The following is a 27,087-nucleotide window of genomic DNA, read 5'->3' on the forward strand; positions in this document are numbered from 1 at the left end:
AGCAGGGAAGCGCACGAACCCTCCTTGCCAGGGCCTGTGTTCAAAGCTGCGCTTGCCTCCCCATCAGAGGTCAGCAGGCAAGGTCGCCCCCAGGGACACCTCAGTGCGTGCCTAACACACCTCTTGCCACGTTTTGGCAAGATGGACACATTTACGCGGTCTTCTGTGGACAGATGCAATCTTCCTCTTCCCACGGTCGGAGCCAGCCAGGAGCTCCATCACTAGCAGGCTGTTAAGCCGCAGCTAATACACTCTGTTATCACAGCCACAGCTCGGGGCCAGCTCAGCGTGCGGGCAAAATGAACCTGACACTGCCAGCACCGGGCACACACCCCCATGGCATTCGGAGTGGTGGAGGTATGGCACGGCAGGCACCACGGAGCCAGCACCAGCAAGTGGTGAGACAGGGAAGCTCACACAAACCCCCTCCCCAGACTGACCCGCACGCATCTCCATAAGTGACAAAACCCACCCTGTCACTACCTTCACACCTGCCCGAAATATGCGACAGTCACCTCTGCTTACCAAAGGCTGCTGCGGTTGCACGGGCTGGAGACCAAGCACCTGCTGCTGCCCCTGCTGCTGTCCCTGCTGCTGCTGCTGCAACTGAAAGAAGACGGCATTGAAACAAGGGACACGATACGCACAATGCCTCAAGGAATGACTATGAGCCAAGCAATATGGCTTCTCATGACTGACGGCCACCATAGGATCTGGGCTCACTTACAGCACTGGTTACTGAAAGCCCCATGTGGGAGATAAGCCTCACAAATCTCCACTTCCACTGTCAGCCACACCAAGGCTGACGAGAAGCATTGTTACTAGATAAAAAAATACTCAAAAGCTGGTATATTTAGTTTACTACAACATCAAAATATTTATATAAAATACATTATCATTCTACAGGAACTGACACAGATAGCTATTGCATTAAAATGAAAATGAGGAGATAATTCCAACCATCAAAGGGCCACGGGAAGGATTTTTAACGTAATTTACTTCCCCTGTGCCAAGCCCCACATATTTAGCTGTCAAACTGATACTTACCTCCAAATTAAAAATATATAATCAAATCAGAATATAGGAAATAGGAAACAGGAAGCAAGCCCTTTGATTTAATTCTGGTATACATTATAAGGCCAGACACAGGAGAGCACAATCAGTGCTTTTGTCTCAGCACGTTCAGCTAGGCCGTTCTCAACTTTACCTTCTCCAGAGGCATTCTGCAATCTTGAAAAATGAAAGTACTGAATTTTACACATATGTCCAGAGTTCTTTTGGAAATCCCAAATGTAAACAATGGATTATTGCGCTTGAGCAAAAGCAGTTCAGGTTAACAGCATCAGGCTCTGCTGTTTTAGACTTGAACACACATGCAAGTGAGTGCATAATGCCATCACCTGACACAGTGATGTTTACACTCCCTTCCTGCACTGAAATATCCCTGGCCTCTAGTGCAGCTGAGTCCCTCACCTGGAAGAGTCTCTGCTGCCGCATCTGCTGCTGTCTCTGTCTCATTGGCTCCGGAGGCAGCTGTACTGAGCCCAGGGTCGGATGAGGGCCTGCGGTCGATGCACTGTCCAGTCCCCCTCCCACCAGTGAATTTGGCTGCAAAGGCTGATGGCTCAACCTGATCAGGGAATAAAAATAACAGATTATACTTCATTTATAGACAGAGCACAAGTTAGTCTAGGGATACCCAACTATAAGCTGAGACATTAGACTTCCACAGATTTAAAAGATGTTATGTTTTACAGGAAGAATATATTTCCAAATATGAATGCTTTGGAAAATGTTCTGTAACACAAGTCTTACCATACTATTGCCCAGTAGCTGATATAGGTAATAACACACTCCTCTAAACAAGGAGTGCAGATCCGACCATTCAATTCTTGCTGTATTAAAACCAGAGTGATGAGTTTCTACATTTCAACCAAGAATTCCACATAAGTGCCAAAACATTCTCCCAAGCAAAAGATCTCATAGTTACATTACCATGGGTTTAAAACTGATTATAAAGACTTTTTACTTTCTAAAATACTGAAAAAACCACACCAAGCAAGAAATACTTTCTTAGGATGTTATGGGAGTAATTAACATTGACAAAGCAGAAAGATATACATGGAGAAAACATGTTAGCTAGCTCGTATTTAGATTAGCTGTTTAAAACAAGGCAATTCAGGTTAGCGGCTTTATTCCCCACACAAGGCACTCTGCAGGTTTTTGTACAAGGTTGTCAACAAAGTCAAGGCCAAACTTTTTGAAGAGGTGCAAACATACCCAAAATTGAGCATACTCTTAAGATATCCAGGCTTGCAAGAATTTAGAAAAGTTAAGGAACCAGTGATTATTGCAGAATATGTGGTAACATTCACAGTTCCAGAAGCACTGATTTCATTAAAAATAACAAGAGATGAGAGAGGATTGCATAGCTACATGCATGACACTTTCATATTCTGCTTACAACAAGCAATCGATGAGCAAGTCATTTAAGTCCACCTGAACTTAGCATCTAAAGGAGATTTTAGTTGTGGGATCAAATTAGAGCTTAAGCAGAGAAAGAAGAATATCTCTGCTTGGTGACAGAGCTCATCGGGGCACTCCAGGATAAATTACATGGGATCAGCAAGACAGGACTGAAGCTCTGCTGATGGGCTAGACCACCTTGTGATGACTGACATCCATGTTCTCTCTGCTGTTTCAGTGAATCTGCGACCCGCACATGGGAAGCGCACTGCGCTGTGCAGATACTCCATCACAGCTACGTCTGCGCAGTGCATACAGAGGCAGATCTTGCAAATTTTGGCTGTTCCCTCCCTGCCCCCTTTTAATTTAAGCTGTGTTTTTTGGGAGTCACTCCACTGAAAATGGCTATTTGAAGTGGAAATTAAAAGTAGCAAAATTTCTGATTCAGTTATGAGCAGAGCTGGACTGTTAGTTGGATATGCCAGACTGTTAGAAAAAAAATCTGATTCAAGACAGTCATTGGAAACTCCAGTTTTCCATTCTGCTTACTCTGTAACACTCCCTTTTACAGATTTCATTCCTGCTTCACCTGCCTTCTGTTTCATTACCTTTCTTTACCAATTAATTTCTCCCGTTTCTCATAGGCACTGCAACCCAGCTGTACTTCCAAAGTGAAGTCAATTTGATTTATTCAGGCTTAAGCAAAATTCATTTGTCTCTTGCTAGTTAAACTACCAAGTTGGTCTTGTGTTTTCTTGGCTACAGACTCTTTGGTGAACCTGGGATATTTATTGTTTAATACCACACTCGTGTTTGCATAATATGGATACCATATCTATGTGTGTAGTGAAATAGGATCCAATAGCTGTCTTTAAATTAATTTTTATGTTTAACAAACACACAGGACAACCTGGCTACAACATGTGCCAAGACCAACTTAAAATAAAAATTAAATGAGGGAAAAAACAGGGGCAAACTGGAGAGAACAGCATATTTATTGTTAATTAGAACCAGCGTTAACCTAATTTTGATTAATACACTTTTTTTAAAATAGAGCTTTAGATCTCTAAACAGAATTGCCATTACAATTCTGCAACATCACCAGCTACAAGAACTGCAGAAGCTCACCGCTGAGTGCCTGTCACCGGCTGGATGTACGCAGCAGCCTGCTGTTGAATGTACCCACTGGGCTGCTGCTGCATCTGCCGCAGCCTGTCCATCAGCGTGGGGCTGGAGTGAGCTGCTGTGTACGCTCGGGGGTTGTAGCTGGGGGAAAGAACTACACCACCAGGCTGCTGCTGCTGCAAAGGCATCTGAGTGCTGTACATCGTGTATCCGTGAGGCATGCTCTGCAGAGAAAACAGACAGAAGAGTAACTTCACTGTGCCCGCCCGTATTTAAATTAGCTTAGCTATAAAAGAAAACGATAACCTTTATCAAAGAGCCAACCTGGACAACCAGAGGTCAGCCAGTGAGACGCAGGGTACTCACGCACCGACCTGTGAGTCCCCCACACTGGTGGTACCCCAATTCTGTTTGCGGGCTCAGGCAGCTGCAACACGGGCACACACAGCATGATGGAGCTTGTACCGTGCCACCCTTCCCCGAGGGGTGCTGAGCAAGAGCAGGGCTCTGCTCCACAGCTCCACATCTCTCTTTTTTTTGTTTCCCCCTCCAAAATCCCAAGTACCAGAACGACCATGACATAATAAAGAGTTACTGGTATCACTATCTCACCAAAAATTGGCCAAACTTCAGGGTTAACACTGGAGTACGTTTGCCTTTACCAGCAACAACATTAGGAAAAACTGGGAAGTGACCACGTTGAAAATGTTTATGAGCTACAGCATGTGGAGACCACAGGCATCCTAGGAGGTCTCACCCATTACTCTAGGCCACACGCGCGAGCGTGTGGCTCGTGCCACAGCTTGGGCTGTTCCCAAGCACAGAAAAGCAGGCTGAGAGGTAAAGGAGCTCTGTTTAAAAGCATTTTTATGCAGATGCTCTGTGGCAGTAGTGCAGTACCTGTGCTTGCTGTAACCCTGGGTACTGTGGAAGCTGAGACAGGGGTCGAACTTGCGGAGTGAAAATAGCAGCTTGGTCCATCGGCTGACCCTGAAAGACACATCACCCATCAGATATGGCCTCCACACCCCGACCAAGTCCAGTTCTGGACACAAACCCCACCAAGTTGTGTCCTAAAGAGTCATAGAGACACCTGACCATTTCCTTCAAGACAGCACTGTTGCTCAGTGCCAAACTGCTGAACCGTATTTACTCACAGGGAGATGGAAGAATTGACTTTTGTTTGATTTTTTACACTGCTGTAACATTGCAGCAGTGAAGAAAAAGCCATTTACTGAACAGAGGTCTTGCAGGCACCCTTTAAAATGGGGCTTTGCAAAGGAACAGAAAAAATATATTCTAGCTGTCTTGAAGACAGTACATTAAATTATACAGGAAGCTTAGAGTGAATGATGATCTCTAGTATAAATATACAGTTGATACCTTTCTCAGGCTACCTGACTACTAGCTTTCCCCCAGATGAAGCAGGCAAAATGCTGATTAGCAAATTTATGATGACATACAAAATACCAGTATGGTAAATGGGTAATGCAAGCATCTCCAGCTCCCAACCAGTACAGCTTGGAAACAGTCTATATTTGTGATCAGCAGACAGCCTAGTTTGTTTACTTCAAATTACCTCAATATTTATGCCCAAATAATGGCAAATAATTTAAAGATTTCAACTATAAATGCATTAATATGTTTTGAAGCACTAGAAAATAGGAAAAAAAATGTTAGACCTAATTTCAGGACCAATATTGTAAAAAAATGGTGAATGAGAATTTGCCACGGATACCATCAAGTCTGTCTATTCTCTGTGCAATTGTGATGCTACACAGCTGCACTTGATCATTCTGAAAACCGTTCTACTCAAAAAAGCTCAGTGGCAGACATGAGCTGGAAGAAGTGATGCTCCTTCCCTGTAGCTGCCCAGTTCACCACAAAAATAAACAAAAAATCCAAGTCCTCCAACAAAGTCTTTGCCATTTTAACCAGAATATCCTTACAAAGATGTATTATACTTCAAGGCTAAAAGTGACTTTGATAACACACTGCAAGCAACAATATTACAATCAGGGCTACCCAGTGGAAAAGAAAATCTCACATGGGATAAAATACCAAAGTGTTATTGGAACTCTCCTTCTTTACCTGCTCCCATCCCGTTAGTGGTAACTGTACCAAACATTAACAAGTCTGTACGCACAACCAGCAGTCCTGCAGTTCAGCGATTATTTTGGATTGGGTTTGAAAATATGTGCATCCTCATCTACAGACCTGGAAAACAAGCAGAGCTACCTACTGGGAACAGGAATTGCTCAGGAAAGCAGTATGGTAGACAGAAGGTTCCAGCTTCATCAAATCCAGCCCCAAGAGACATGAACCACTGTGACCAGGGCTGGATTAACCGCTCTGTGCTTTGGGTAAAGAACAGACAGAAGAGGTCAAGGGCAAGATGCAAAACCAGGGGCAAAGCTACCACGGTGCCACAGGGTTGTCACACACTAATTTTTCATACCTTCCTTTCTTTTAAAAACAAACAAACAAACAAGACTGACCTAGCTAGGCTCTGTGCCAGCCTCTGGGACCACTGCTAAAGGGGTCAACTAAGGTGCAGACAAGACAGCAGGGAGCTCTGATACGATAAGCTACACTATGGAGGCAGAAGCTACACTAGGTATTTGTTTTAAAAATAAGCCAATATCTCATGGAAAATTCTGAAAATCAAATTAGGGAGTACAGGAAGTGTGAAGAGAGCAACATCTATCAGTCCTGACAAAAGTTCAGACAAAATTAGATTTATCTGGAAAAATATCTGCAAAATCAGGCGGGGAGCTCTCAAAACAACAATCTTATAGGTGAGAAACTGAAATGCTGAACATACATATTGCAGATGGGATGCACATAAAACAGACATCAGCCAAGCACAGGAGGAAGGTACTCAAGTACTTAAGATTTTTCTTTTTTTAAACAGAGTCAAAAGAAGAAAAACACAGGAAAGAACAATAATTTCTCCGAGCAAATTGCTTCTGAAATTTTTTCATAAGGTGCTAACCACAGGATAGATAAAGATGTAACCTGAAGTCACCCAAAGGTGAAATCTGGTAAAACCATGACTGATTTCTAGAACTGGTGCCTTAAGCTATTCCCTGCAGTAATACAAACCACCTTGTGGGTTCTGTGGAAGCTGGTCTGCAGAGTGATGCTCCATGTGTTATCCTTTTGTTTCTCTCAGTGACAGCTAACCTGGTGTGCCCAAGAGCAAAATTTGTCCACTCATGCCCATGCAGCGTAAGCAGTGTCCCTCCAAAGTCAGTGGGAGTTGTATCAATGGAAATTGGATTAGGCCCTAATTCTGTAAGAAAATACTAAATAAGCAGCTGCATGATCCCAGCAATACACGGTGGGCAGAAAGCCACAAGTGAGTTTTGTCCGCAAATCTTTTCCCCACCATTTAAAGCACACACAAAGAATGGAACTGGCAGGGTGTGAGACTCGAGAGCAGCACACCTGTACCAAAGGCACCACTGCCCAGGCCAGGCAAGCACCACGCACAAAACCGCATGTGAAACAGAAGCAAAAAGATGTTCCTTAGGTAAGGGACAGATCAATTTATTCCACAGCAGTACATGGCCACCCAGCAAAGTCCCCTGTGTGGGAAAGAGCTTTGCATTCCTGAGCAGCAGCAGCAGATGTTGCTAAATTCAAAGGGACTTCTCCCTCCAGGCGTAATTTAGCAAAGAGTTAACTAAACATGCAAGCCAATTGTTGCAAGCCAGAACTGTGCATGCACCTCAAACAAAAACAAAACAAAACAACAAAAAAAAAGAGGAAAGACTCAAATACTTTTATTCAATGCTGATGCAATGTTACAGTAATAACCGCTGTTCTCTTTGTTCCACTTGCACCTTAAATTGAAGCAAAACTTCCTGCTTTTTCCTGTTAAGGTATAGGACCACAGTGGAAGGAGTTGTCTTTTCTAGATGGTGCTGCAGCTGGCAAAGGTGATTGTACCGGCCATGGCACTGTAGGCTGATTTTGACCAAAATCTGACTTCAAAAGTAGGTTGTGAAACAGTAACGCTAATTTAGATACGATGATGCTGACAGATTTGAGAGACCTTACTGTATACTTGCTGCATAGCTAGGTGTGCCTAATTAACTGCAAATACAGTGATCTATCCCCTTGTTATGACATGCTACCAGTAACAACAGGAACGATTGCACATATATAAAATACGGACAACAGGGTAAGCAGCAAAGCCTTTTTAAAAATACATTTTGCTTTGTCTTTCCAATTAGTGCTTTTAACAACATTGCAGTTTCCCTAAGAAACTGTCCCACCTTATGTCATAGCAGAGGGTGCCACAGTGGATGGCAGCAGAGAGGAGCAGACCTAGCCACCAGTGGGAGATGAGGGCAGAACGGGAACATGCCAGCCATGCTTAGATGGACATGGCATCGGACACATCTTTCAGCTACTCTAATCTTTCACAGTGAGAAACACAACAGAAGGGAAAAAACTGATCAATGACGCAGTTATTGGAAACATTTGTAAGAAAAAAAATATTCTTCCCACATGCAGCCACTGTGCTACTTAGTGAGAGGAGTGCCAAAGCGTAGCATACTCATCAAAAGCAAAGTGTGCAGCCTGTGTATTGAAAGAAATGCATGTTTGTGCAAAAGAAAAAATAAAGAGAGGTTCACGGTCTCAGAGTGGTTACCATTATGTTGTCAAAGCCATCCTGAAGGGATACAGCAGTGCTACAGACATCCTAAAGGAAAAGGACAGGCGAGAAAATAGCAAACAATACAAAGAATACACACGATTAGGCTTGGATTGTTAGTGGAGCAGTACAGCACCTTTACAGAGCTCACCTGTATGTACTCAAAGAATGCTGGTGTTTAGGAACACTAACAAGGTCCTTTTGGGTGGTTTTTATGCTAATGAACCTCAATACTTTTATGAAATTTATGAACAGATGCTCTAAAGGACTCCTTAATACCCACAGGAGCCTATTAATTTTATACAAAATAAGCAAAATTTTTTTAACAAGTCATCTTTCTTAGAGACCTGGCACCACAACTATTCATTTTCAAGAGCACAGCATGTACAGCACAGCACTAAAGAGCAGAGTCCTTCTGGACTGATTTTACAGAACTGTCCGCACCAGTGCCAATGGTTTCAAGCTGAGCGGGTAATTTCATTCTGCAGCTGCAGAAACATAAAAACCAAAGAAGAAACCTTCCTTATTTAAGCTCTACCTAACAACATACACCACACAGTACCAATGCTTACAAATCATCTTGCTCCTAAATTTTCAAATACTACCTTCAGGCTTGTACGCTGCCATAGCATTTCCTGCTCTAAATCCAGGACTGCAGGAAGAACTACCACGAGTTCCCCAGGGACACATTTCTCAACTAGAGCAGCATGCGTGCAGGGAAGCAGGTGTCCCACTGGGGCAGCCCACAGTGCCAGGGAGCATGCAAAGTCCCAGTGCCACTGAGACGTCGGAGGGGTTTCTCTGGTGTCAGCATTTCCAGCACACGCTTAGATGACAAAGAAAGTGAACAGGATGGACTGGTGCATTGTTCATTCATTTCACTACAGTGAAAGTCTTCAAGTAGCAGACTAAATGAATCTTTCCAAACATCCAGTAAGACAAAATACTAGAACCAGGCAGAAAACAATGTGTCCCGCTGTGGTACTCCCCCGCACACCACAAAGGAACTGGCTGTGCATGCCACTGTGCGGAAGTAACTGGGAAACAAAGGCTGGGTTGGATGGCTCTGGTTTGACTTGCTTTGCATCAGTTTAACACATACTGACTTGTATCAGACAGATACTACACTGGCTGATCGGGAACCGTTGGCTAATGAACATCAGCACATGTTGTACATTAGCTGAAATACACATCTGAACCTACCCTGTTCAATTTTAGTGCAACTTTTACATTGTAAAAGTTTGATCCAAATTTTATTAAAAAGTTCATCACAGACACCCTATTAAATTTATTTAGACATGGATTCATGCCTTCATGATAAGTTTATTCTCCTTACTGACAACCTGTCCACGCAGCACTTTGGAGCGTTAAGTTAACCGTTGTGCTTAACACCTCAGATACTGTCCCTGTTTGAAACCAAAAGGGAAATGCAACACCTTTTGTCCTCTAAACATATCAGTGTTAAACAACAGCATTTCTTAAATGTGAGAAAAATGTGTTATTTTAGATCTTCAATTATTGCTTTTTGATGCCCCTAGTCATAAGCAGTCATCATCATTTGTTTACTCAAGGCTCTTTTGTTTACTCAAGCCTGTATCCTATCACAGTAACTGAAAGCCAGTTGGACCTAACACTAAAATAGTGAGATTCTGCCTAATGTAAGAAATACTACAAGGTTAACTCTAGAGCCCAGTACCCTAACATTTAGGGTACCTATTCCTTACTACCTCGTAGTGCCTAGAGGACACCAACAGGGATCAAATATCCACCGTATCACTGAAATTATAAAACACACATCCAGAGCTTTTAGCAGCTGCTTTTTTTTATTATTATTTTTTAAGGCAGAAGGCAGCACACATACAGGGAAACCATAGTTTCCCAATTATGAAAAGCCCCGTATAAAACTGTTGCAGCCCATCAGCAATTTAAGCACTACAGAGGGCTTTGCATGCATCATAGCAGAGAGACTGGAAGAGTGAGGAGAAGACAATGAGGAAGCTCTGACAAAACAGATACAGCATGGGAGAAATTATGAGGATACCTGCTGAAAACTTTGACTATTTTGAAAAAGAGGGCACATCACAGAATCTGAAGGCAAGACAGCGTAAGGGCAATGTAATATACACTGCAGTGAGGCCAAGAATGGGTACAGACGGACTTTAAAATAAAGGTGAGAAGTTACTGGTTTTACCACCAACTACTGTACACATATTGCTGGTTATCTGGGATGCAAAACCTTTTCTGTTCTTACGCCATCAATCCAAAAGCAGCCTGTCTGTAGCCATTTTCTGAAACTAGCTCAGGCTCCAAAGGGTGTTGCACAATAGCCATGTGTGGTTTGGCACACAGCAGCTGTACTCTGCAAAAACGTTAGGAGAAGAAATACCAGCTATTTCTAGAGAACATGTGCGTCTGTGTGCACACATGTATGGAAATGGCTGCTGTCGGACTTCCTGGAATTTTAATTGTGAAGAGGATTACTGTGCCTCTGCTGCTTACTTGTAGCTTGGTGGTACATAGCACCATGTAATTCCACTATGAAAGCCTGTGTGACACAACAGGGAACAAGAATATCATCAAGTAGCAGAAGCAAAACCTGATTTTATGAAACATAGGGAAAACAGAAGGGGCTAAGAAACGAAAGGGCAAATGAAGTTTAAAAGCAGATGGCTCTGGTTAAGCAATATTTGGGGAATAACTGCAACTGTAAATATCAGCTGGCTCTCTACTCCATAAGCCTATGCAGGGCAAGCAGCCCCAACAGAAGGCAAAACCACTGTGTCACTCTTCACAAACTTGGGGGTTTGGACAAACCTGTTGGAGAGACCGTGGCTGTGCTTGCTGCCTGAGGAGCCGCTGTTGCTGCTGCTCTTGCTGCAGGAGCTTCATCTGGAGCAATTGCTGCTGGGGCGTGACTGCATGGATAGAGGGGGGCTGCATCATAGTGCCAGAGCGCCGCTGCAGCATGTTCGACAGGGCTTGTTTTGTATTAGTTGGAACAAAGGAGCCTGTTGGATCCAGCCTGGAACCACCTAAAAACCATCCAAAACAAAAATGCGTTCTCTGCCTTCCCTAAGAACATTGTTGGTACAGATCACTGCTAATTCATCAGCTCCTATTTGGTTAGCTCTACAATAACGTTGATAAACTTATCTCTGTAAAGGCAGTGAACTGTATCAAACCAGACTGCTGATCTGAAAAATTAAATGGGCAACATAACTTTGAAGACTACCACTTGTAAATGAGAACAAAAAGTATACAGGCTATGGCCTGTTGCATGTTCGACATCACATAAAACATCTGACTACTAGTGAAAAACCAAAGTTGCATGTCAGATCAAAAGCATGATATGAATGGTTTATGATGTCAAGACAATTTTACCATGAAATGGCAATAATTTATGCACTCTATGCTATTTGGCAAAAATGTGCCTAACTATATGTTAGGTTTATGAAGGTAATGTTATACATAATTTTTTTCTTTTAATCAGCATTTCCTTAACTTTGAAGCCACTGTCTGATATTTTCTGAAGACATTTATGTACTTAAATACAGATCTAGTTGTATTTGGAGCTTCAGAAAAAATATTTATAACTGGAAGTAAACTTCTAAACTTCTGCATAATATCTCAGAAGAACAGAATAGCATTTCTCAAAACATCATGAACTGCTGCCCCCTAGAGCAAGTGAAATACATACGTTAAATTGTGTACACATTAACTGGAAGAAACAAAACAAGCCTACAAATAATTAAGTACGTGCCACAAATCCTGGAAGAAAAGTGAGCCCATGGATTTGTTTATTCTGTCTAACAGATGTTAAATTAGCCACCATGGTTCTTCGTTTGAATCAAAGAAGAAATAGCCCAAAGGTCATTTGTTCCTTTTAATCATCCCTCTCATATTTCACTCCTCATTGCACTTCTACCAGCTTACTTATACTATCACCACTGCAGGTCATTTTTGCTGTCTACCAAAAAGGTTTAATAGCTTGATAGAGACAGACCTACAACTAGTAACAGAAAGTCCTTCCAAAAAAAAGAATGGCTAAGGAATAAAATAAATGGCATCAGCAGGCACAGGCTGCTTCTGAGAAAATTAGAAACAAAATGTGTTTGTAATAAGTCAATTTTTATCATACATCAAATAATAAGGCCTCACGTCTGTGAATTCAAAGCTTACACATACCTGGTGGGAGGGGCTGGTTCTGCACAAAGAAGCCAGGCTGCTGCGGCTGTCCCATGATGTTGTAACCCCACAAGGCAGACTGAGGATGGTGCATCATTTGAGAGGAAATTGGTGAATAAGTGGGAGGCACTCTGTATAAGTTGTTCTGTGGATAGTCCTTAAAATATACAGTAAAAGTGAAAGTTACTGACATTCATACCTTACTAACTCATAAATAATGCCAATTTTCCTACTAAATTATTGAAAGACAGAGACAGTTCCCATTGTCGTTTGCAATGATGTAAAAAACAGATGAAGTCTCAGGCTGCCCACGGGTAATTAACATTAACAGCTTCATGGACACACCATCCATTTTACCTTTTTAGCAAGTATCTCCTGCAGGCTATAATTTGGTATAGCACAAGGACAGCTTACTGTATCAGTACATAAATAACAGGAGGAACTTAACGGAAACATCAAAAAGGCCAGAAAATGATCTTAAAATTACAGCTATTTGAAATGCAACACACTGACAGACTAGCTGGACGCTTACAGAATACTGTCATGCCAACAACATGTACGACTACACTGGCAGCAGTGTGAAGAGGACATAATTGCACAGAATGCTGCTACTAGAAATGTACATTATTATTTGGGTGGTGCCAGGCATGCTTTTCAAACCCATGTTCTATGTCATTCTTCAACATAGGAAGACTCACCTCAAAAACCATTAAAACCAAAAGATGAAGTGTCTCAGAAACCAGAACAAGCTGCACAGTACAACAGTTTGCCTGTGTGAAAGAGCTGCTTTCAAATTGGTTTCCATTTGAATGGACATGGGTTTGAACTAGAGTGTTTCCTCTCGATGTAATTTGAATAGGAGGAATTTCAGAAATTGATGCAAACAATAATAGCTGTACTTTACACCAAACAAGAGAAAGCATATACGGAACCCAAATAATAATTAGTAAGATCCAAGCTAGTGTATTTTACATAGCACAGTACATTCCTCTATGCTGAAATCTATTTGATAGAAATCCACCTTCCTGACTGTCTCCATTCACTCCCTCTATTAGGACCTGCTCCTCCAGGTGCCGAACAATTTCTGAAGGTAGCTAAGACAGCACCATGCAACATCAGATGTTTCGGCAAGATATTTCAAGTTTTGTACAGGGCACCAACTACTTACATCAGCCCTTGAGCTTGACTTTGACTTTCGCTTCCTGCCCTTTGTCTTCTTCTCATCGTCTGTGGCAAGTTTTCCCTGATCTGAGAGCTCTCCTGACTTTCTTTCTGGTTCCTGAGAGACAGGTGTGGTGGGCTCTTCCTCCTCCTCCTCTGGAGGAAGGGGCAAGGGCTCGAGGTAGTAACTCCGTGGTTTGGGTTTGGTGTGCGTGTGGTACAGGAGAAGATGCTGCTGCTCCTCATACTTTATCACTTTCCTGTCAACACGAACTGTCCCAAACCATGCCCAGGAGAGAGGAGCAGGATTTTTGTGACCTTCAAATAAATCCCAAGGGGACACCTTTTGTTTTGTTGAAACTTGAAGACCCTGTTTCAGAATAGAAGTGAAGTTAGTATTTTAAGAAAATTGAACGCTAGAGCAGACTACTTGCTTTTGTACATCATTACTTGAGTCAGAAAAATCCAGTAAGGACTTTTTCCCCTCCACAAAATGTAACAAATGCATACTGGTGAGATTTTATCCTCTATCCAAGGCTGCCACCAGATAAAAGCAATTAAGTTTTTGTAGTACCACTTGCTTATAGCTATGCTAAAAATCTCAAGATCCATCTATTATATTTTGGAGGAAAAGTCAAGTATCTATCAAAAATTGCTAATCTGAGAATATGCTTGCTAGAAGTTTACATATTTAAATAAGCAGAAATAAACCTAAGCAGTATATCACAAAAAAATAACTATGTAGTCTGCAGAATAAAAAAGTTCTATCCTAAGCTCTATCCTTCTCTTTTAATCAAGTTCACTTTAAAAAATTATGCATCCCTTCGTATTCCCAAAAAATCCAAAACAATTAATATACCCTCCCCACCCTGTTTTTCCTCTGTCTTTTGTATGCAGGATCACACCCTCCAAGTAACAGGTCAAAAGGTTCCCAGGTTAAATGAGCTCTCAAATGTAGGATTCTGCTTGAAAAGCAAATGCTTTTGTAAGAGCTGCTGTTCAACTCCAAGTCAAATGTAATTTCCTTTCTAGCAGCTATTGTGGAGTTGGCTCCAGTCACGACCCTATATTGCAGAATTGAGCAAGCTTATGTCAACACTTATCACATTAGGAGTTACAAATTGACCTGTACACTGTGGATTTAACAAGGAAGGACATGCAGCAAACACGATGACTGAATTTTAAACAAATCAGATACTGAAAGGTTACCCAAACTCTTGAAATCGTGCAAGTGGCATAAAACTGTTTCCACTAAAGATGTGTAGACATTTAAAACTCTGAGACTATCTGCAAGTATCAGTGAATTGCCAGGGAGAAGAGGATGGAATCACTGTTGGTGCTGCTGCAGGGGTGGTGATGCTGGTGCATGGTCCAAGTCACACTAGGCTGCTCAAACCCGTTCAGCTGGAGTTTAACAACTCCCTGTGTGCCTCTCTCTAAACCCACTCCAGGTTTCACACTCTGCCCAAGAATTTTCACATGCATCACGCAAACAAATAAAGTGCAAAAATATCTGGAACAGAAATACATTTGATACCAAAAACCAGTCTGTCCCTTGCAACTATTTTTAAAAGTATTGTTCTACAAGCCAGCATTCCTCACTTGTGGCATCATTGCTCGTAGGAAGCCTACCTGTTTAAAAGAAACTGCATTGCTGTGGCTGAAGCTTTAGTAATGACTGAGAATGCATTAGAAAGCCGTATTACAGCAGAAGTACAATGATTTTATGATACCGTGTATAAACGCATGTACTGTACAAGCTGTACCTGTTTGCTTGAATTACCTATGCTTCAAAAGTCATGGAAAACTGAGATGAAATCAAACATTTACTCTTGCCTGTTTCTTATCAATGGAGTCAAATCCTGCAATTTTGTTCCCCTTGGTGTCGATCAAAGATCCCATTGGCTCGCAAGTAATAATATCACATGTCTGCTTTGGCAAAGGGAGCAGCTGGCGAACCTTGTCAATGCTTTCTGACCGCTTGTCTCCCAGCTCTTTCTAGAGAATAAATACATCAATCAATCAAACAGAAAGCGGGACAAAAGGAAGAGAAACATTGCACTGCTTTCACTATTAGAAAATGTCCACTTTTGGGATGAATCATTTCCTTGTACTTCTACTAAATTTAAACAAGTGCCTTTGCAGGGGTTTTTTGTTTTCTTTTTTTTTAAGAATGGAAGTTATCTTTTCATCTCTTCTTTAAACAGAGCATAGAAAATACGTAATACAAATTCAGTGTCTCAAACATGAATAAAAGCAACTAAGTATCTTGCAGGGTCCCTAAATGTAATTTAATATGAAGACAATACTGGAAGTCTGCCTTCCCACCCCCATATTCCTGTATTTTTATTTTCTTCTTTTTCTCATTGTTATCACTGGTGCTGCTCCAGTCTCTCCTCTTTTTCCAAGAGGCCTTCCCAGACACTAGAAATGACAGGATTAAAAGATGAGCACAGAATGCAATTCAAAAGAAATGCTGAAAATGACAAGTCATAACACTTACTTTTAATTTTTTCACTAAATTCATGTAAGCTCTCTTGTTTTCCTCAGGCCCGCCTTGGGAAGCATTTGACAAGTCCGAAGCAAGCGTCCCGTTGATGAGGACGCCCAGCATATCAAGCACAGTTGTGAACAGTTCACTGAGAGTAAAGACAATTATTACCCTGAGGAACTGCCGATTGCCAAGAGATCCAGGGAAAGGTATTCACGGCAAAGGCCACAGACACAGTTCTTTAGACAAGTCAGGTTTTTCAGAGCTTTCTGCATGCACACGCATCTCGGCTTGCATGCATAAGCCCCAGTGTATATGTGCAGGTGGACTGTCAAGACATACACACAAATCTCATTATAAACCCCAGCTCAGAGCTACAGACAGCACGAACTGCTAACGGATAGTCATTAGGAATTACAGGCTCTGACTTAGGAAAGCACTCAGGTACATGCTTGTTAAGGAAGAGTAAATAGTGGCTCCAGTGCTCTCCAAAACAGAGGTGTTCCCCAACCAAGACCAGCACTGAGCATGTAAGTTGCACTCAAGCAGTAACAGGATAATAGAAAAATTTAACAATAACATACATGCAATCTAAACTGAAAAGCACTAAGGACATGAATTAGCTTATTTAAATAGCGCAGACATACTTGTTGGTCTGCATATCAACAGTTCCTGAAGTGATTATCTGGAGGAGCAGAAGTGCCCAGTCTGTGGTCCACTGGGTACTCCTCTGCACAGTATCAAACATGCCACCTACCTGCAAAATAATACAGCAGATAGAAAGGCTTTGCATATATCTCACATATGCACACTTCCCTTGTCATTTGTATTACTTATGAATAAAACTGCTATCCAGTCCCACGAGTTCTTGTGTGCTGAATGCCATCTTGAAGTGCTGACTTTAAATAACTTTTCCTCCCCACCCCACGCTCCCAGCAAAAAGCTTCTCCTAAGAAGGAACTATAGGAAAGCAAAAAAATTATTACACTGCTCCTTCAGTTTCAGATCTTCACTTTCATGTTTGATGCAACAAACTGAAGTCACTGAAAAAAATTCTTGGAACTGAAAAGCTGTTGAATTAAAACTTTATAGTTACCACTTCGCTCCCACACCCAAAAATTAGACAATCATGTTCAGTGCAAAGAGAAAAAAAATCTGAAGCAAAATATAGCATTGATTGAAAATGAAACTGCTACCCTATGAACATTTTTTCACTATTTCTACCAGTATAGTATGATACTGTAAAATACGCCCTGGCTTTGAGGAGGAGTCATTTTACTAAAACGCATCCTTCAAATGGCCCAACAGCAATAACACAAAATACCTGCTTAAGTTGCAAGCCTGATTACCAAACTGGTCAGAATAGAGTCTAAACCCCAAATTTTAAAGGTACAACACTTCTGGCTAATGAAAGCACAGCTCAAGGCCTCAGACAGTGACAACCCCGTAAAAGAGAAAATACCTTGCTATTGCACAACAGGATGCCTAAGAGAGCTTACATCAAAATGACACTGCCCTGTCCCTACTGCTGCGCTGCAGCCCAGGGTGCTTCTACTCTACCATGATGCTGCTGTCAGCTTTGCTGTTTTGCACATTATCCTTGCACCCAATATCCGCATCAAATAATTTTTCCTGATGTTTCTCACTTCACAACTTTCCAAAAATGAGTCTTTTTATTTTGTCATGTTTATAATCACTCTAAATCTCTTCACTGTTTGTGCTTGTAGTTGTTTCACCTCACACAATTCTTCCCCATGCTTAAAGCGTATTTCAGGGTTGTGTCTTGCTCAATAAATACAAACACTCTTTCAATTCTCACTACCTGCTTTTAGCTCCTACACCTTGCTGAGTTTCTATCTAAGAAGATTGCTCCTTGAACTGCATAAGTGGTTTATGGTTTACAAAAGGATAAAACGTTGCTGCTTTAATAATAAATCAAATATTGCTCACATCAAGAGTTCTCCCAACCCATGACAAAATGCATGTCTCCATGGTACTTGGTGGCAGGTGATATCTGCTTTAAGTGCAGACACAGCAATCCCAAAGCTGGTCACAGCTGGTTCAAGTCGCCTTGGCCTGAACCAGTGGCAGTGTAAGCCTGTGGTTATGTGTCTGGTTGCACAGCCACATCTAAGCAGCTTCTAAAGAGGTGGGAAGAGAACAATGCTGCAGTGTTACTCCTACCTTGGTGCTCGCTCATTTGGCCTTACATGCAGTCTCCATACACCTACTGCAGTGTGCTAAACAAGCCGCAGTGGCCCTGACATCTGGTGCAGAGGTTTTAAGAGATGTGGGACATTGGAGAACTTCATGGAAAATTTCTAAGTTGATTAACACATGTATCCAAGTAGCAGCAACTGAAATTGCATGTGTAAGTTAAATAGCCAAATATACTTCCCCCAAGAGCTCTGCAAGTCTCAACTACATCAGCTGCCTAATTCCATTAAATCACTGCTTGTTACATGGGGATAAACCATCAGTGGACAACGGGTTTGAGTGTCCACAAAAAGAAGATACATTTCTGAAGTTCCAGGGACACTGGAAGAAAGAAAGCAGCACAAAAATAAGGCATGAATAAGGTATAGGCTGTCCCTCTTACTCATTTTAAATGAACAAGGTCCAAAGTTATTGCCAGGAGGCAGCCGCTGAAAGACGAGAGACAGGAAGAGCAGAGACAAATGCCAATGGTGCAGAGACCTCTTCATGTCAGGGCAGAGGGGACACCAACAGCCCTTGCTGACCCTGGCCGGCCCCCTCTGGGGCTACCCCCTCCCCTGTCCCTGGCCCAGAAGCCCCAAGTCAGGAGCCTCAGCATGTCCCCATGGCCCTGCCTGGCCATGCTAGGGCTGTGTCTGACCCTGGCTCCCCTCACTGGGCCTGATTCTGAGCCCTCCCGTGAGCTGACATCCTGGCATGGCCTCAGCCAGTTCCCATCCCAGTGGAGGTGCCTGATGCTCAGGGCTGGGAGCTGCCAGCTCTCAGGGAGCCCCAGCCCCTGTGGTGCCCTGCACATTGCTTCTTGCTCCTTACCACCTACTCCAGAATAGCCGCTACATCTTTGATTAACATCAGGATAACCACACAAGCTTTTCTTACCAAGTTCAGACGAAGTTGCAGGGCTTCATGCATCATTTGCCTAGCTTTAATATCATCCTGGTAACGTTCTTCCCTCCAGTTACTAAGGATCTAAGAAAAAGCATTTGAAGTTTAAGTATTTGTGATGCTATCTGTAGGGAATCATAAAAGATTATTAGCCTTTTTATCCTCATTCCTGTTTAAGGCTTAGAGCAGATTAAGCAAACTAGTGGGGGGAAAAAGATTAATTCGTAAAGAGCTGATAATCTGCTATTAATTGCGTGACTAGATCATCCGGTTGTAGCAAAAGAAAATAAGCAGTTTTGTTAAACATTTATTAAAAATATTGTTTCAAACACCCTATTTAACTGTTCACCATGGGTAAGTAAATAGATCTCTTGCACTGGATGCAGCTTCCCAACAGGATCTGGTGGGATCTCTGGATGAGAAATGACCAGAACCATAGGGAACCTGGAGCAGCTGCATTTCAGGGAAGAACCCATAGAGCAAAAGGAAAGCCCAAGTGCCAGCAATACCAGGGAAAAAAAAAACTTCAGAGGAATGAATTTAACTAGAATGTGGGCCTACATCATAGCCTGGACCTGAGCTGAGAGGCATTATGAGAAAATAATGGCCCTACAGGTATGAATTTGCGCTGTCACAGTAATTCATAGAAACTAGAGAAAGAAAAAAGGAAATATATACCCACTATGCTGGGCACTGTATATATTCATTTTAAAAACAGTCTTAGGGAGCCATTATAGGCTACAGCATGAACCAGATGGGAGCAGGAAGTCTAGAGCAAAATCAGCAGAGGTTGTGAGTAAGCACAAGTGATCTCAAGGAAGAGCTGTAGCCAATGGACCAGTCTGGGGTTAGCAATATTGTTTTCTAAAATATTAAAAACTCTTAATCTGTACCAAGTGGAGAAGATGAAGGGTCTTCCTAAAGAAGAAAATTTCAAACTTATAAAAGTTTGATCAAGGTAGAGACTGAGAAGACTGTTCTGAGTACAAACATATTTTATTGTGTTTCCTGGAAAGAACTGAAATCAGACTCAAGTTCATCATATTTCTCTGTAACAATTTTAGAAAAAAAAGATGCATTTACTCTCAAAAAGAAACAAACACCTTCCCATTCTTCCTTCCTTGGACTGTTCCTTTTGGCATACCATTGCACTGTAATTTGCCTGGTTTTACAACGTCATATACACATAAAACTGATGACACATAGAACATCTAACAAAGAGTGCTCGTAGTTACGTGCTTGTTTTACCTGATTAACTTGATTCTGCAGTGATGTTAGAAGCCCTTCCCGTTGCTCATCCTGTCCCTTAAGGCAAGTAAGTACCAATGAAAGGAAAGGTTGCTGACTCAAGAGAGACATGCTTTAAGAGAGGCAAACACAGAAGTCAGTTAGTGAAGTTATTTTGGTACATCCCCATTCTCACTCCCTTCCTTGTTTTGTCTACTTTTTTTTTTTCCCCTGGAAGCGGCACTGCCTGCATCTATGTCTGTTTCTGTTTTAGTAAATTAAAGCCTTGCCAGACGAATTAAAAGAATATGCACCAGCCTGTAAAAGTACACATATTATGCATGTCATTACTGAGAACCCACCTAGCTCAGGGCATTGAATGACCAAGAATTGCATGGACACTTGAAGGCCTGACTCAGAAACAGAACATGTTATTTTAAGACTGCTTGGATTAACCAGGGATATAATTTTAGTGGAGATTAGGCAGCTAAAGTTTCTAATCCATGTCAGTGTTCTGAAATGAATCCCAAGTAAGTTTCTTGTACACGCACTGATTAGAATGACAACTGCCTAAATTCCACTAAAATTCCAACATGGGCCTGGTGTCATTAAACTGAGGTGCAACTTCATCTGGTTGTAGGAGACATGCCATAAGCAATCCATAAGCAAGGGCTTTCAGATTTTTTGTGTATCCGTTATAAACATAAAATTAATACAAACTGGAAGAAATACATGAAGATGACTTTGGAAATACAACATGTGAAGTAGAAGAGAAGTTAAAAATGTCAGCAAAGGTATTTGAGTAACAGGTTATGCAACGATTTTCCCAGTTTTAGGTATATAAGCGCCTTGAAATTACATGCATCTGTAAACATAACATAAATACATAGCCACACATACACATGTGTATTTATAACAAGCATTCATTTCAACAGTTATTTTAATTTGGCATTTAACTTGACTTCAACAATTTAAGTGACAGACAGTATAAAGGATAGCAAAATCCCAAGGTCCCATAAAAGGAGCAAAATAGAAAGTCTGAATTTTCAGTAGAAAGCCATGTTACACAGTGATTTTTCAGATTTTAGGAACAACATTGCAGGAACACCTCTTCATTCCCTCATTAATGTCCATTTAAAAAAATTACAGTTTGCAAGACAGTTACTCTTGCAATTGCTATCCCTGCTACACAAAGCAGACTTTGAAAAAAGAAATACAGATCTTGTATATGTAATACAAGATTTCATACTTTCCCATACTTTCATTGGTTTTGTCACTCACAGAGTAGTAAAGTTTGTTTTCAATCAAGAAGAGATTGAAAAGCTTCAAAAAGCACACAAGGAAGTAATTTATTGTTACAAGTAGAACAACTTTGTAAATGCTTTTACTTCTGCGCATAGGAACCACCGTAAAGGGCGGGCTTGACAGTTTCTATAGCCTTTTTATTTTGGCTTTAAAAGGGGCTTGGTTTGGATTTTCTACACTACAGCAATCCCATAGGAAAAGAAACAGAAGACGGGGAGAGGCTCCATATTCCCTTCTACTGATGCAAGTAGCAAGAGAGACAGTGAACAATGGAAAAGTGCTGAAATGCTCAGAAACACCTAAAAAAGAGATCAGGAAAGCAAGATGTCTTTTTTATCTAACAACAGATCAAGCAAGTATTACAAATGACTTAGAAGGACTAGGAAGAGATGGATTCATAAAGCTAATACAAATTGTACTTAACTCAAAAACTGAACATGGCAAACAGAACTTCTACAAGTTGATATATCACGTAAGCAGCTCATTAAAGAAACAGCCCAATTGAACTAGGAGGGTCCAGCATAACACAGAGTAATGGGCATACTGCAATTATGATGGAAAGAAAAAAATTAGATCTAATCTTAAAGGGAAAATAAGCTAGGTGGAAGAGGCTGGTAAACAGCAGTAGATTTAAAAGGCTCCACAGAATTTAATGACAACTCTAAGTCAAAGTCAATACGTGCAACACAGGTTTACAAAAGTACTACGAAGTGGCAAAGCCCAGTTATTGGTCCCACGCTCAGGGAAAGTGTGCTGCATGAACAACACCAAACGTGATCAAAAAGACAACACTCGTAACACCTAAGAACAACAAACTTGTGGTGGGACCATAAACAACAATCAAATACCACAAGCCTTTAAGAAGTGACTTGCTTTTTTGAACAACTCTACTTTGGAAGAACTTCACGAAAATAAAGATGGTTGGTATTTGAAACTAAGAGACCTTCTTGTAAATAGTACTCACTGTAATTTCTACCATAACTCTAAGAAAGTACAAAGAAATTATAGGCACTGTGGAAGAATATATTACTAAAGAAAAATCAATAGCCACTAAATCATTAAAATTCTCATGCATTTGGAAAGCTAGAGATGAGCTTAAGCTTAATTCTCAACAGGAATTAAGTGACATCTTGTGAAAATTATGAGATCTTAATGGCAAGAAGGTGACCTACTGCCATAGAAGGGAAGAGGCAACAAGCCCTCTGACTATGCTTTTAAATCTCTAACATTTCTCATCACCAAGCTGCAGAATAGCCACTGGAAGATGTGGTACAAAGTTTTCATGTTTCTTTCTCTGAAACCAATGGTATTTCTTCAGACTAAATGAAACCTCAACCCTGTTTGGGGTTGAGTACTTTTTGCTCCATAAAAGTGAACAAATAAGGTTTTGTGAAGCCAAAATCCAGTCCTCTGTATACTCCTCCTTCAAAAATACCTTTCAGCTCTGTGTACACTGAATTCCCAAGGTCATACCTTTTTTGTTTCTGTCTATCTCTTTCCTTCTTAGAGGATGACCCCAAATGCTGACCCTTCTCCAGCTCCTCTCCCGCAGCTTTCAAGACCCTACCTTGAACTGAGGTAGGCAGTTTAGCAATCAAAGGAGCCACCAGCCACACTCCTCGCCGCTCAGAGGAACTAGAAGTAGAACAAACTTATTTCAGCCAAAATACCCTCATAGTTTTGCAAGCAGTATTAGCTGTTATAAGACTGAACTGCTTTAATAAAGCAGTTGACACAATGCATCTGGAGTAACTACTGTGGACTGAGCAGCCACAATTTCTGGTTTCCAGAAAATTTAAGAATAGCAATTACTTTTACTGTTAAACAAAAGTAAACAGAATTAACTTTCAGGTAACTCATTTCTGAACAGTCCTGTTTCAAGTGCAAAAAAGTCTAGGCAACCTACACAAAATTAAGCATCATGTTGGCTAAAATAATTAAAAAGGTGCTACAAAAAAATACCTTAGGAATGTCTTTTTACCATTCTGTCTTGTATTACTTGTGTCAGCATTTCCAACAGAGTTTGGACTGAAGAGGCCTATACCAGAGTTAGAAGAGTTATTGTTTAGATCAGCGGATTGCTGAAACACCTCTATTGTCGCCTTTGCAATATTATCCAACAAGCTGTTCATTTCAGCCACAGACCCAGAACCCTACAGTAAAACATAAGTAAACTAGCACATTCATGGTATGTTTGCTCATGGACTACGTTAAAATTTAACATACTTTTTGCATTAAATATTTAGATAAGAAACTTTGAAAACAAATACTCACAGGCTCCTTCATGCACTGCTTGATCATTAGTTGCAGCTCTAACCAAGACTGCCGGAGAGTCCACTGATCTAAGTTCTAGGTAAGAATTAACATTTTAAATACATGTGTCAACACCTTACAAGTCTGAAGAAAAAAATAAATCTCATAACTGAATACATTACATGCAAAAGCCTCATCTTATAAGCAGCTCATCACAGTCACTCAGCTTTCTACTAGTCTAATGATATCTCAAAATATCAGACCTATTAAACAATATACGTTAACTTACACATCTTTGCAGCTAATATTGTTACTCAATACTTTTAACTGTGCATTCTGAATAAAAATCTCACTCTCTGCAAAACCTGAGTTTAGTTACACGTGAACATGGAAAACGTAATTCACTCTTTCATTAGTAATTACACTAATCCATAGCACTGCCATCCAAGTGGGCATGTCTGCATTTAGCACAAGGCCATCTAGACACGATGAAAGTTAACACAGCAGCTGAAGTGATTATTGTGCAGGACACTGATCACTATTTGTGCTGGTCCAGATATTGCTGACTTGATACATCACAGGTCTAGTCAAAGAAAATCCATTTTGTAGTTTAAGAAATGAAGTGTCCCTAATGCAGCTGAGTTTGAAGAAACAATTAGTTTAGGACTATCCTGAGGGCATTTGAGCCTTTTCCATGGAGTAGGAGTGTCTTTCACCACAGTACTGTCACAGAGCCCTACTGAGACAGCAGACATCTCCACCTAAGCAGCCCTAAAAGCAGCTCTCTTTTCAGTGGCTTCCTAATGACTGACAACTATGAACAGCAATGATGAGCGTGCCGCACACTTGTTTCCCCATAATGGTGGATTCAAAAGTAAGGAAACACCAGAAGTCACACTATAAAACATTCACCGCAGAGACTGGGGATCCTGAGCGCCTACAATCTTTGAAGAACCTAATGATTGCACAAGGAACTGCAAATCAACGTCACTTGGTGGTGCTGCTGAATGACAGGCTAAGAGTCAGTGCATCACAGGTAGTTTTCCACCTTTTCCCCACTGCATTACCTGAAGTATGCGTTTGATATGCTGCCTCTGAGGGTTGTCACCCTCGGTGCATTCTTTAATACCATGAGGATAGCAGATAAGTTGAAGGAGTTTCTGTGCTTGTTTGTTTGAAAGAACGGGATCCAAAATAAGATCTTTGTCTGTGCACAGCCTCTCAGGTTCTTTTAAACAGTGCTCTCCAACCCATTCCTGTAAGTAATCGGATAACAGATTCACAAGATAGTTTCAAGGCAATATTAACTTTTGGTAAGCTAAACTGAAAAGTGGTTTTTCCATATGCAAATCTTGAAGTGAACTCTGGTTCATGAAACATGCGAGATTAGAAATGCCTTCTGTCATTCAGTACCACCTGGAGGTGTAAGACTGTTAAAAGGTTTTCCAAAAGTCATTTCTTCTATACTTTGGAAGCAACTTTGCAATAAAACAAACGCCACTGCAGAGGCACTTTGAGCAGACAGCTGATGGAGTGGTCCTACTGTCTTCAAAGTGCTCGAGATTCAGGTAGGAAAAACACCTCAATTCTGATAGCGTGTAGGGGATGCTAATAACTAACAAAAGCAATTTTCCCCCCCAATAACATACTAATCCATGTACAAATCGTCCAAATTGGGAAACCCAAGCAAAACTCAAATATTGAAATATTTCAACATTCATTTTGCACCAAAATATATGTTGCACTTTAAAAAAAAAAACAACATTGTTTCTCCAAATGAAGAGAGAAGAGTAGTTTTAGAGATTACCTGCTGGCAAATTGTTCTTAGCACATATCTAGCATACTCGCTCAAACTAGCAGTTTCTATGGAGACACCTTTTCCACATGATTTCAAAGTGTGAGAGGAACCCCAGATTTCATCCTCATTGAGTTCATCTAATAAGCCTCTCATATGGAAGTCTTCACTCTTCAAGGAGTTGACATTGTTGCTGCCAATTTCAGCATCACCTGTACAGCAGAAGCACAGAAGCACAGGGTGAACTTTTACCCAAGCCCCTGTGCCTCCAGACCGCTTAAATGCCAAGGGACGTCTTCGGAGGCACAGGCCAGCTGAGGAGTAAAGCAGGAGCGAGGCAGTCGTATTCAAAAAGGGCAGCACTGACTCTGAAAATCACCATGGTCAAAGTACTGGCCACTTGTTTCATTTTGCATAGCATCTTTTTAATGGATATTACAGAGGTAGGAAAAGGTTTATACAAATCAAACACAAATAAAGCCACTATGTGCTTGACAGGAAAAGGTCAGTGAGTGCATGGAATTGCTTTGGCAGATAAGGAAGGGTTGGGTTACTCGCCCTTCTCAGATATCCTTTTCCAAGTATTCTCTCTTACTTTGATTTATTAACACACCCTACATCAAGAGACAAGGTTTGAGCAGTGGCCTCTTAGTGCACCTTACTATGAACTTCTTGACAAGAGAGATTGATCTTCCTGGAATGGAAAAGAGCAGAGCACGCTGCGGGAGCCTGGCAGACACTGGTGAGCCCCTCTTCTCTGCAAGGCACTGGCACAGCTCTACAACCACCATCTACCTGAAACTAATGGGTGTGACCGGAGGAGCAAGGAAAAATACTTTGGACACAAAAAAATCAAACCTGTAGCAGTTCACATTTTATGTGTTTACAGGCCTGAAACCTTAGACAAGGCAGAAGATGCAACTACATCATGTAATAGCGGGGGAAAATAGCCCACACTGTGGCACATAATAATACCCTAGAGCCTGCAAAGCCATCTAGAAGCATGCATGACAACAGCCTGCATGAGAAGCAGGCTAACATAGCCTAATATTTTAAGTCTGCAGAAATTCCTGTGGATCTTAACTGATAGACCACATGTGATAGTCATTCCTTAGAAAACCCCTCATTTTACTGTCAAGATCAACAACTACCATGACATCACAAGGTTAAATGGCTTGCTTCAGCCACTCAAACACACATGCATTCACACCAGGGCCTCTGGTTACACATATGCTGGGATTTTTTGCTAAAATCTGCAACTACCAGCAAAATATTTCAAACTACTGCACCAAGGATACTGACAAGCCTTTC

General features: G+C 41.3%; 1 protein-coding gene across 2 annotated transcripts in view; it reads right to left on the reverse strand.

Annotated features, from left to right (window-relative positions):
- MED12L (mediator complex subunit 12L) overlaps positions 1–27,087 on the reverse strand; it is a 153,839-nt gene that overhangs the window by 4,775 nt on the left and 121,977 nt on the right. For both annotated transcript variants that reach the window (XM_075098655.1, XM_075098654.1), the window contains exons 26-42: positions 25,789–25,988; positions 25,049–25,237; positions 24,003–24,077; positions 23,691–23,881; positions 23,202–23,363; positions 20,445–20,556; positions 19,191–19,280; positions 16,742–16,851; positions 16,107–16,242; positions 15,440–15,601; positions 13,611–13,973; positions 12,443–12,599; positions 11,072–11,289; positions 4,492–4,581; positions 3,595–3,815; positions 1,474–1,630; positions 526–606 (exon numbers count right to left, since the gene is read on the reverse strand). In XM_075098655.1, coding sequence (XP_074954756.1) covers positions 526–606; positions 1,474–1,630; positions 3,595–3,815; positions 4,492–4,581; positions 11,072–11,289; positions 12,443–12,599; positions 13,611–13,973; positions 15,440–15,601; positions 16,107–16,242; positions 16,742–16,851; positions 19,191–19,280; positions 20,445–20,556; positions 23,202–23,363; positions 23,691–23,881; positions 24,003–24,077; positions 25,049–25,237; positions 25,789–25,988 — 2,714 coding nt within the window. The remainder of the gene's footprint in view (positions 1–525; positions 607–1,473; positions 1,631–3,594; positions 3,816–4,491; positions 4,582–11,071; positions 11,290–12,442; positions 12,600–13,610; positions 13,974–15,439; positions 15,602–16,106; positions 16,243–16,741; positions 16,852–19,190; positions 19,281–20,444; positions 20,557–23,201; positions 23,364–23,690; positions 23,882–24,002; positions 24,078–25,048; positions 25,238–25,788; positions 25,989–27,087) is intronic.

Source organism: Phalacrocorax aristotelis, chromosome 7 (assembly GCF_949628215.1).
Source record: "Phalacrocorax aristotelis chromosome 7, bGulAri2.1, whole genome shotgun sequence".
Taxonomy (NCBI): domain Eukaryota; kingdom Metazoa; phylum Chordata; class Aves; order Suliformes; family Phalacrocoracidae; genus Phalacrocorax; species Phalacrocorax aristotelis.